At 38.7% G+C, this 12,122-nt stretch overlaps 1 protein-coding gene across 2 annotated transcripts in view; it reads left to right on the forward strand.

Annotated features, from left to right (window-relative positions):
- The window catches only part of col14a1a (collagen, type XIV, alpha 1a), a 153,100-nt gene that overhangs the window by 110,586 nt on the left and 30,392 nt on the right, over positions 1–12,122 (forward strand). For both annotated transcript variants that reach the window (XM_087847997.1, XM_087847996.1), the window contains exons 35-39: positions 96–173; positions 1,584–1,670; positions 6,019–6,072; positions 8,834–8,929; positions 9,371–9,424. In XM_087847997.1, the coding sequence (XP_087704123.1) occupies positions 96–173; positions 1,584–1,670; positions 6,019–6,072; positions 8,834–8,929; positions 9,371–9,424 (369 nt within the window). The remainder of the gene's footprint in view (positions 1–95; positions 174–1,583; positions 1,671–6,018; positions 6,073–8,833; positions 8,930–9,370; positions 9,425–12,122) is intronic.

Raw genomic sequence — 12,122 nt, forward strand, 5'->3', positions numbered from 1 at the left:
GCATTTTATTTACCTAATGTACATCGCAACCGCAGTATTAATGCAGAGGTTATGTGTATATCCATATGTACTCATACATGCACATGTGTTTACAGTTCCAGCTCCAGATGTTTGACATTATCTGCAGTACTTCCTGGGCCAGCAGAGATAAGTGTTGTGAGCTGCCAGCATTGGTAAGTAACATTTCTCCCTCTACTTAAACCTACTCTATGAGATAATTTGGTATGTACATGACCTCTTCTTCTGTGCATTATTCACAGAATATTAAAACTCCATATAATTAAAGTGATAAGCATGGTTCCAATTAAAGCCAAAATGCTCATTCAATTAATTTAGTTTAATGTGAAAGAAATTCTCTTAATGAGACCAGTTGCGTATTATGCATATACAAAAAGTATGTGTCTGCCTTTATGGTAGCACCAATCAACGCCCCAGGCATAAAATGTAATCCACCGAGCAAACACTAAGATACTTATTAATTGCACACCTGTACAATAGGGTTCAAAATGCAATGTCTCAACGTACTAACCAATTTCTCTGAGGCCTGAGTATTATCAACACATCACTGGGTAATAAAATGCATGGCAGTTACTTTCTGTGTAACTATGTGTTGCTTTGGCTGCCAACTCCTCCTACATGATCAGGAGTTGAGCAGCCAAACTTGGCATGCAGGTAAGTAGATATTATGATATCACCGTGTTGCTTAGTAACTACCTTGCAACAATGGGCTGTTTTTAGCAGCGCCCTTGAGTAAGTTGGAGACTGTCAGCAGGGGTTCAGAATTCAGGTCTTCACGTGGGTCATGCAGCCTTCAGTGCTAGTGGTTAGCTGGCAATTAGAGTGTGTGCTGGGGCTGGGACCCAGCGTTTTGAGCTTATTATGTATTTTTAAAGACAGGTATGGTTTAGTGAACTTAATGTCCTTATGTAAACGGGCTCCTCTATACACAAGAAGAATGAAATGAAAATCCCAAGACTACTAAATTCATGATTTTTTTTGTTTTACTGATTTTTTTGAGTGTTTGCATTTTCAAATAGGCTCCATACTCTGTTTCATTCAAAAGTACAGATTACTCAATGAAAAAGTAGGCATGCAAAAAGTATTGATTACTCCGTCGCATTGAAGTATATTTTTGAAAATAACTTTATTTAAATGCACTTTGTAAGGACATTGTTTGCATTTACAGTTTGTAAATAATTATGCAGTTGTGTAGCAATAATAAAGAAAAGTTTATGCTGCATTTAAACTGAAAATACATTGTTTTTGACTTTCTTAAGAGGAAAGATGTTTTTCTGTTAGAAAAAGATGTAATTTTAGCTGGTTTGTCCAAAGAACTCCAAATCATGATATGAGTTATTCAATTATTTGTTGAATATGAAAAATATTAGTTTTACTGGGCTGTAAATTTAACACGGATCCAAACACCTAAGACAAACTGGCCAACGATAGCATGTTTTACAAGTGTTATCTGTTTTTTTCTGGCAAAGTCTAAGCCTGTTTATGTGTGTTTTTAGTGCAGCTCAAGCCTGACCTGAATATTGACCAAAGAGACTGCACACACATTCTGTGAACTGTCTTTTCAGAGAGTTGAAGAGCAGTGCCCTCCCATGCCTCATGCCTGTACCTGCTCTCAGGACAGTAAAGGACCTCCAGGACCATCTGGGCCACCTGTAAGAAGATATTTATACACATTTATTCTTTAATGTAGTTACTTAAACACTCATACGCTGCCTTTTATGAACAAATCACTCTGATGTGGAAATCCTTTAAATGTTTCCTCTGCTCTCTGTGCTTTTTATCCTTCTTTGTGTTGTTAGAAACTCAATTGAACTCTTTCTTTAGATCAGTTACTCATTCGCTTCATCTAGTCTCTCAAGACTCTCATCAACTAGAAAATTCTACAGAAGAAAAGAAAAAGTGTTTGGATGGTCATTAGTGGACACTGCTCGTAATGTCAAAGTCAATCCAACATTTTCAATGTGAACATACTTTGACTGAATTAATTTTAGTTACGGTCAGTGCTTTTCTCAAGACCAGTCTTAAAGTTATTGTCGATTTTACTACACATAGGACTTCTATTCAGCAAGATGTTAATTTTGGGACTGAGACCTTAAATTTACCAGGGAAAGGTTAATTGATTTCTGCATAATCATACTTTTGCAATCAAATGTGTTACCTCCTGCTTCACAGTTCAGATACAGAAGCTTAGTCTAACTATAGTTTATGACAAAATCACAAAGACCAGAGACATCTAAATATGTAATATATCACAGTGTGAATAAACTCTAGATGGAACGGTGAATATATCCAGCAACACAAAAGGACATAATATTAAAGGGTAGATAAAAGTGCTTTTAGAGTCTACCCTGTGTTTTGTGACATATACACAATAACAAGTCTTTTTTCTTTTCATCAATTAATGCCTGAAGACACTTTTCCATTTCTTAGAGGCATTTTCTCTGGGGTGGCTGAATGTTAGAAAGAGTTGGGGTGTACATGCCGAACAGTTGTATTCCTCTCACGCAATCGCAGATTGTACCAGAAAGAGGTCGGGAGATGAGAGCGACTAAATGAGCTCATTTGCAGCCCGAGACTTTTTGTCTAAATTCTTCTTTTTCTCTCTTCACCACTTTCATTTGCGCTATCGCTCCTTAGGTTCTCTCTCTTTGTCTTTGTCGGCACCTTTGGGTAGCGGAGGAGGAGAGGGGTGTAGATCCACACTGGTATAGTTTGAGAAAGTAATTATGGGGCGACTCCATTTATCACAGCCAAGTAAAATTCCCCCCTATGTTTTTTTTCCTTGTCCAACGAGCCAGATCTGCTTTCTCATTGGTAGGGTTATATCCACAGGTCACAGCCCTCTCCCTCTGGATTTGTTAAACCTCCAGTTCTATAACAGAGGAAAGCTCTATGTTGTATAACATATTCACATTTTATGGGGAAACTACCAAAGAATTGAAATTTCTCATGTAATATTTAGGATTACATATTGTTCTGTGTTTCTTTCATGTTTTCTATATACAGTCTCTGTTGCTTCTTCTGTTTTCCAGAGATTAATATAGCATAGAAAATACCTTAGCTTCTCATTTTCATTGTTTTTCTCTGTTTTATTTATTTTACCTCCTCCTCCAGCTTGGGGCTCTTTCTCTCGTTTTATTGTCGTTTTATGCCTCTCTGTAACTGTTTCTGTCGCTCTGTCTGTGTCTGTTACTCTCGCCCACATCGAATGGGCTTCTTAAATCACATTTTAACTGCAGGATATGGGAATAGATGAATGGTGTGATGGCGAAATCATAGCTGCTTTTGTGCTAAAACTGCACACTGTAGTCACTGGGATTTGGAGAAAGGATGAAAAATCATCACAACTCCCCTTGTTAAAAACGATATAACGGTCGGTTCACGTGTGCTGTGAAAACAGATTTACTCTTCTGTTGTTGCACTGCTAACACTTTGTTCTCTCAAAAAAAAGGGGGGGAGGAGGGTTAAGCTCAATCAAATAAAGCTGTAAAATAAACGTGTATCAGGTAGATGGATACCTGATACAGCGTCTAATACTACAGTCACAAAGGGACTTTGGTACAAAGATGGCAATAAAAAGGTGGTAAGATGGCGTTTGTCAGCCATCAGTTTGCGATTAAATGGGATCAAGTAGGCAGTTACATTTAGTCTAAATTAGTCAACATTGTAAATCTGTTGCCATCTACATACATTTACATTAAACATATTATTAACACTGTAACTACTTACATTCAGAGTCCAGCCACAGCCTCTTAGACTTGAAATAGAAGTTCCGAAATTCCTCAACAAATAGTGACGTAGTTGCTGCAGGATGGTAATTTCATTGCATTTCAAAGATGTATGCTGTGCATTCCACCCTGTAAAAAGAACAGTTCCTTAAAAAACTAAAATTACTGTGACATTCATCCTCAACGATGAGTGGATGTAAACCTCTGACCACAACTGTACTGGGGCTATAACCAGAATACAGGCAGTGCGTAACCAGTCCAGTCGAATCTTCTCTTGCAATTAGACATCTTGCAGAGATGTTGCATATCCTATTAGATTGATTTCAAGTGAGTCTGTAGATTGTATCAGTCTGTGTTTATAAATTAGATGCTAATTATTTGCAAGACTTTGCTAATCTGTCTGAGAGTGACTGTAATAAGTCCAAGTTGGACCACAGTCGTTAGAAACAGGTTGCCTCCCATCAAATAACCATTGCAATCAGCTAGCGATTAAAAGTGGTCTCCTAGAAGCTGAATATTTTGCACGCTGGCATAATTGTAGAAAAACATTAAATGGGTAATTTCAGTAATGTCATGAAAACAAAAACAAGGAGCCAAATAAGAAACTGTAATAGCAGAAAGAAAGTTTTTGTAATAAGCAGAAAATGCACTTTTGTCTGCTGTATTTTTCCAGTGTGCAGACTACGGACGTAATCACTCACAACAATGCTGAGCCTTTCTTCCTCAGAGTAATTTTTATGTTTGCATTCACTGCCAGATGTACGTCTTTTCCTGCCTCACGCAGCAGCAGACCTCTTCACATTTCAGCATTTCAAATACTATTGATTGGCTGAGCTGAACTGCAATCTGTGCCGTCTGATTTGGCACAGACTCAACTCAGCGCTGAACGTCAGTCAACAATCAATCTAAAATAAGGAAAGCAAGACATGCTCAACCTGCCATGTCTGTTTGTTCAAAATGAATAGTGCCCATGCTGTTTGAGAGCCAAGCGTTATTTAAAAAATGTAAATTTCCCTTCGGCATAAAATTGCTAAAGTTAAACAATAATTGCTCAGTTTTTTCCACTTTCATTAAAGTCTCGTGGAAAAATCCAAATGTAATTACATGTGCTGTTACTGTTGGAAGCTCATTTCAGTTTCTCTGCAGGTTTTTCCGTGCCTCCAGCAAGTGCTCTGATTGTTTAGAAGAATCCATTAAAACAACAGAAATACATTTTTGAACTGATGAACAGGCCCAGTCATTTTAAGTATTACTTTTCCCCTGATGTAATTTTACAAAGACACAGTCGTCATAGGCCCATTTCACCACTGATTCAAAGTTTTTCAAAATAATTCTAGGGATCATTGGTCATTGTCATCATTCCTGTCCTACCTGACAAAATGAATATGCCAATTCAAAGCTTCATGTTGGGATATTGGCTGTCATCTGTAGGTTTGTTTGTTAATAGAGTTGTGGCCCCGGAAACCTTTGGCTGTCTAACAACGAGTATTCCTCCACATCGAAAACTAAAAACACGCTGAAAAAAACCCTTTTGATTTGGTTAACTTGGTCTGCTGTTACATTCGCCTTTATTAAACTTTGATTATGGTTTTGTTAACTAATTGAGCCTGTAAATTCTGTCACTTTATGTTTAAGTACATAATCCAAGACCAGCACACACATAAGGAATCCCTGCAAAGAGCACTGACTACAAGAGACAATATATCCTACATCTACCAATTAAAGCAAACTGATTGGTGTTGACTTCCAATTGATAGAAATTATCGAAAAGAAAATGACCTCTTGCTTTTACCACATCTGCATGTCTCTTCTCATATTCCTTCCACCCTTGTCTCCTCTGGTTAAATACTTCAGGAACTACCTAGTTGCCCCCAGCTTCCCAAGGCAGACCTAGTTAAGCAAACACAGGAAGAGGATATATCCCAAATGGGCCAATGATTAGCAGATGTGTGTTGCCTGTCCCTGGATAAACCTCGAGAAGGGTCAGCCCGAGGTTTATGGCTTTAGATCCTCGCTGTTAGTCACAGATGCAGCGTAATAAAGTGTAGAGCTCACAGGAGCAGTTTACAGCATTATGATCAGCGCTGGCTTCTGTCCATGAGCCTCACAATCCATTCATATGAAAGACACGTGGCGTTCTACGTTTAGCATATTTTTAAACATAAACCCCAGTTTCCATGTTTTAGTGGAAGTCTTGATACATTTACAGTCTTACAACCCATGTTTTTTTCTTATTTCTGTTATTACCGTGTGTCTCTGGTGTTTGTTTCAGGGTGGTCCAGGCATACGAGGAGCCAGAGGAGACAGAGGCGAGCCAGGAGTGACGGTTTGTAAAATGCTCTTAAATTCTGGGACACTATTGTCCTGCTACAGTCTTGAACATTTACTGTATTTCACACAGTTAAGGCATGAAAAATGTTCCACAGTGGGAAAGCAGAATTGCCACATGAGTTAAAAAATAATGTTGAGACTGGATTTTGCCAGACAAAATTTTGATGTGCGGGATAAATTGAGCCTTGAACTTCGAAATATGTTTCTTGGATGACTTCTGACCCCTTTAGTAGAGCCTCATGATTTCACCTGTCATAGTTCAGTCAGACTGAAGTCTGCATGAACGAAATGAAGGTGGATCAGTTTGCAAAAACCAGTGAGTTTGTCTCTCACTGTGTAATAAATTTAAATGGATGCCCGGATCATTTTATTTTTGTGTGGTATTCTGCACATGGTGGTCCACACCAGTGGGTCCAAGAACAAAGCAACCATCGCCTTCTGTTTAATGACATATTCAGTGATGAAAGTGTAAAATATCTGACTTTGAAAGAGTTTCAACAGCATTCAGGTTACATACCTGTAGTTTAAAGGAAGCGGATATTTGCAAGGGTATATCTCACTTGTCTAGTTTACCTCCACTCGCAGCCATCCTGACTGACTGTAATGTTTGTATCTGCTCCGGTTTTGGTATGGTCGTCTGATCCAAACTGTTACTAAACATCCAGCTGCAGCAGTCGCTACAGATCCTGATCCTGGTGGAAATTTCTCTGAACCAAAACTCAGTTCCAATGAGTCAAATTTAATCTTAGAAAAACAAGTTCTGAAGCTTTTTCTTCTTTGAAGGAGGCGACGTTGGTGCTGCAGCTTGTGCTGAAAACCACACTACTGTCAATCAGGGAAATAAGGTTGTATATCGCAACCATATGTCCCACTTTTTTACCTCAGCGACAGCACGTCAAGTGCGACACATGAAGTGTCCCACGAAAAAACCCAAACAACATATAGTCAGTAATGACTGTATGTGATGTGTTTCATGGGTGCAATGGACTACCTAGTGCAAGTAGTCCATTGTGTTAGCTATGAAGAGAGATGTGGCTTTCTGTACTGCAGGCACAGACACACACACACAGTAGAGGATATTAATATACAGTGCTGTGCAAAGGTCTCGATTTACCCCTTATTTCTTCAGATTTTGTTTCCAAGCAGCCAGACTGAAGTGCTATTTTTTTCACAACACATTCTCACTCCCAAAGCATAACATTTTACGCTAGGTGACAAATCGTCAATATGTTACACTTCCAACCCAACACATCCCTAGATTACGAGATCGGGAAAAATGAGGAAACATGAGAACCATTTGGAATGAATCCACACATGTAAATTCATTTTACTTAAATCACTTTGGAAAACACTAAAGTTTAGACTTAGAGACTTAGAGAGCTGTTAAGTTCTGGTTAAGGTTAGGGATAAGGTTAGGGCTGGAATACATGGCTGGAAATGTATTACAACAGGAGCATCATTCTACTGGATTTCATCCATAACCCGGCACGTAGCATACGCAGACGGTCAGCTTTCGCGTTCCTTAGGAACGCCGTGGGACTTGACAAATCAGAATTATATTAGGCCTCAGGAATTTTTACAAACTCTAGTTTTTCCTTCTATACTGTATTTACATGTATGTTTGAACGTGTTTCAATAACTTATTGCACTTTTTCCCCGTTTTTCTGGCAAAATATAAAGAAATGATTGGTGGATGAAGACTTTCACACAGTACCGTATTCCTGCCCGATCAGTCTAACAGCATTCGTACATCTGTGTCATCAGTATGCTCCTCTCTGAACTCATCTTTATTCAATGCTACTAATTCATTTTAGTAAATTACATATTACAGGATAACGGTGGATAAAACGCAAAATAAATAATTCTTTTTGCAAAATAAACCTTAAAGTGATTTATTCTGGTGCAATATTTTTATGAGAATAATATTAAGTTAAATATGAGATAAAAAAAATAACATTTCTCTCTGTTTGTTTTTATTTCCTTTCCACTCATGTATATCTGATCCATGCTTTATTTTGATCATGTGCATGGATAAGGCAGCCATGACCCAACAACCTCTAAGGCTGAACTTTAAAATAATAAATACAGCTGGAGCAATGATTACTTTGGCTACTGCTGCCGCTCAGCCAACAAGCCACAGATACTGTGACTCAGTCGTGGTTTGTAGGAATTTCTCTTTTCTGTCTCCTGTTTGTGAACTCGGTTTGTAATCCATACACACCAATGAAATGACCTGCAAAGACCTGACTTCAGATGGATGGCAACCATCTAAACTGGATGGACATCATGCTGAATTGGCACAAAAAATCTCTTAAACATTCTTTGGAGATTAAATTGATCAAAAACACGTAGAACGATCTGAACAGAAGCAGCGATCGTGTCCGTTTTTATATTTAGTAAAGCTATAAAGCTCTCACGCTCTTTTTAGCCTTGTTTATGAAAGTGAGCCCAACTCACGCCAGTTCCTTTATCTCTCCAACAGAGAGTCTCACATCAGGAGATGCTACAGACGGTTAAATTGATGTAAAAGGCTGTCATGCCTTTAAATGACATTTTTTATTGCTGACTATGCAGTCGTGTTCTGCACTCTTAACTTTTGCCATTCCAGATTCTGGCGAGTGAGGAGGTCACAAAAACATTTTTATCCTCAGGGGGTCAGACTAAAGAACCACAGGGTTTATCTTTCTCACCAATCTGTGTTACTATATGTAACTTAAAGTTGCTACTTTGGTTCCACATGGTGTTGTTTTTCACAGGGACCACAAGGGCCCGTAGGAGAAGTTGGCCCTTCTGGACCCCCAGGGCAACCTGGTCCTCAAGGACCCAACGGACTCTCCATTCAGGGGCCGCCGGTAAGACTTTACTGGCGTAAAGGTGGATTTTTCCACAATTGCTTTAATGTTGAAACTCACACAACTTCCTGTAATAACAAAAATAAAACTTTGGGATCAAGTAACATATCAAGTTTTGTCATTCCCAAGCAGCACTTTCACTGAATTATGATAACCGGTCACTGGACGTGTGCTTTTTGCAGTTTGTTCCCATCTTTCTTCAGCAAGTTCAGAAATGTGTGCAATTATGACTGCACTTGATATTAAGCTGTCTACCACCTGCCATTGTGAACTGACAAATGTTGACATATGCCTCAAATAGACTTCCAGACATTTCTCGGATCTTGCCCAAAGAAATGGCCCGGCATCTTATTAAGATAACTGATGTTGGCTTTTCCAGTCCGTGGCTATCACGAGGCCCACGAGTCCAGCCCAGCCGCAGTGACATTGTTTGTTTTACAGGGAGCTCTTGGGGAGAAAGGAGAGAGAGGAGAGATCGGACCTTCCGGACCAATGGTAAGAACATTTCCCAAAAATGGTCACTGTTGTAAAACATAGCAGTAAAGTGTGTTTTGTGGCACGCTGATCTGATTCCCTACGTTACAAAGTACAACACGGAGAGGGAATTACTTTCCACCCTGCCTGAAACACAATGTTCTCCTCCTGTGTTTCTGTCTTACTTATAGGAGCTAAGTACTATTAAGTATACCCAGCTGTGTGTGTGTGTTTGTGTGTGTGTGTGTGTGTGTGTGTGTGTGTGTGTGTGTGTGTGTGTGTGTGTGTGTGTGTGTGTATGTGTGTATGTATGTGTGTGTGTGCAGAATTGAAATGAGTCTTACATCTAATGAAAGGTGCCCTGGACCTGTACGCTCACAGAAATGAGACGTGTTACTCTATAAAAGCATATTTCTGTGTTTTCATTTGATTTTTTAAAATTATTTTTCTTGTTTCCTCGATACTTTCGGCCATTCTTACTAGAGGTGGGAATCACCATACATCCCACGATACGATATTATCACAATACTTAACGCACGATACGATATTATTTTAAAAAATATTTTGCAATATTCAGATTCTGTACATAAAGGTAAACTTTATTAATATTCATTTTATCTAATAACAAAGTCTCACACTCAGTCTTTCTCTCATTTCAGTTTTATTGTTGACAAACTGAACGGTTTGTATTACAGTCTAGTCCAACTTAACTGAATGCAACCACCTGGTACAATTATAGCTATTCTAAACTATGCAATTTGTGAAAACTATGCAGCCCATTCAGCAACTGAAGAATTTGAAAGTAAATTAAAACAAAATATAATTTTACATTAAATAAAAAAGTTTTAAACTTATTTTAATTTAAGACATGTTTTATTTTAATTAAGTAAACTGTCATGTTTATTGTTGCCATAAAAAAAAGTTAAACACATTTGGACAGTGAAGGAATGTCAGGATTGTTGCTCAGAAAAAGGAGCTGATCAACATGCTCTGAAGTCAGAGCATGTTCCAGTCCACAAAAACCTTTTTTGTAACAAAATATTGATTTCTGCTGTCCCTGTATCGATACATTATTAGCAAACAAAATATCATGATACTACACAGTATCAATTTTTTCCCCCACCCCTAATTCTTACTAAGGCTGACATGGACTCAGTGTGTTATTTCTGATGAACTTTAGCAGATAACTTAGTTAGGGATAAATAAAATGTTTTACCAAAATTATTAGATCGCCAGTACATATCTAATGTGATAGATAAAGTACACTGGACTGAAAAAAATCCAAAATGACTTGCCTGTGTAGCCAATATTGGTGACATGTTTGCCAGGCCAGTGCTGACAGGGCAAATTATTGGTTTGTTTAGAACTACTGTGGCCTCATTTGATCAGTTGTAGACACAGTTGTTGTGTTGCTTCTGATCATTTCGTAATTACACTATGTAAATGAGCGGGAGAGAAGGGGGGGGGGGGGGGGGGAGAGAAGTGTGATTAACTCTGATTAACTTGTTACAGTGGCCCTCTTCAGGGAGGTGGACACATTATAGCAGCTCTTAGAGGTGATGTTTTTGGACATTTATCTTGTCACACTTGGACAAGATAAATGTCCAAGTGTGAAGATCTCAGCAACATTTACTCAGACTCAGCTTTAATTGTCAATGAAATATGTGACATGATACAAATGAAACAGTGCTTTACAGTAAGCCTCAGTATATGCAGCATTCTACAGAACAATAGGTAAAACAGCTGAAATAAATAGAATAAATACTCAAATAAATGTAAACCTAAGTACTGAAATAACTAAAATATAAATAAAAGATTTTATAAATTACTATATGGGACAGTGTGTAGCAGGGAACAGCAGCAACTCAAGGAGGTCAGTGCATGGTCCAGGCTAACAGCAAGGGCTGAACTTGCTTCTCTTGAGGGTGTTTCCGGTTTAATACCTGCCAAATGTGGTCCAAAGGAAAAAAGGTTAGCCTGGTCTGATGACATCATGTAGACGCAGCATGGCTTGAGGCTCTGGGCAATATTCTGCTGGGAAACTTTATCTGGATGTTACTTTTGCTTGTACCTAAACACATAACCCCCAGTTTCATTACAGAGGTACACCCTGACAGCTGTAGGGTGTCAACTTGGCCACCTTATTTCCCTGATCTCAGTCAGGCTGAGCATCTGTGGGATGGGCTGGAATAACATGTCAGATCCAAATTACAGGACTGGAAGGATCTGGTCTTAATGCTAGTGGTTGGTGGGTTTTAGTGTGTGGGGGTGTGTTTTAGCAGTCTACACATGCACATGGTCATGATGCAGTCTAATGGAATCAGTGAGATGTGAATAATCATCACAGGCGTCTCCATTATTCTGCACTGAACCAATCCAAAGTAATACTGAATTAATTTAATGGTGTTCTACTGGGAGCCCTGGACATCAGCAAAGACACAGTCATTGTTTCAGTAGCTGTGTACCAGGAGACGCTTATTTTTCAAGGAAGAATATGTCACTTCTGTGCTTCTTTTAATGTATCTGTATTATAATAAATCTGTATTTAATCAGATTCGGGTTAGGTCATTGTGGAAGGTCATAGACCCAAACCACTAATATACAATGTCTCCATCACTTCAGAGGACATTACTTTTACTGCCCCCCACCCCAAAAACCTCACCCTACTACAACCTTGGATCAAGTTTGCACCATAAAATTTAATGCTATGGTATAAAGA

The sequence above is a fragment of the Neolamprologus brichardi genome, chromosome 11 (genome assembly GCF_056152115.1).
Source record: "Neolamprologus brichardi isolate AB-2024 chromosome 11, ASM5615211v1, whole genome shotgun sequence".
Classification (NCBI taxonomy): Eukaryota; Metazoa; Chordata; class Actinopteri; order Cichliformes; family Cichlidae; genus Neolamprologus; species Neolamprologus brichardi.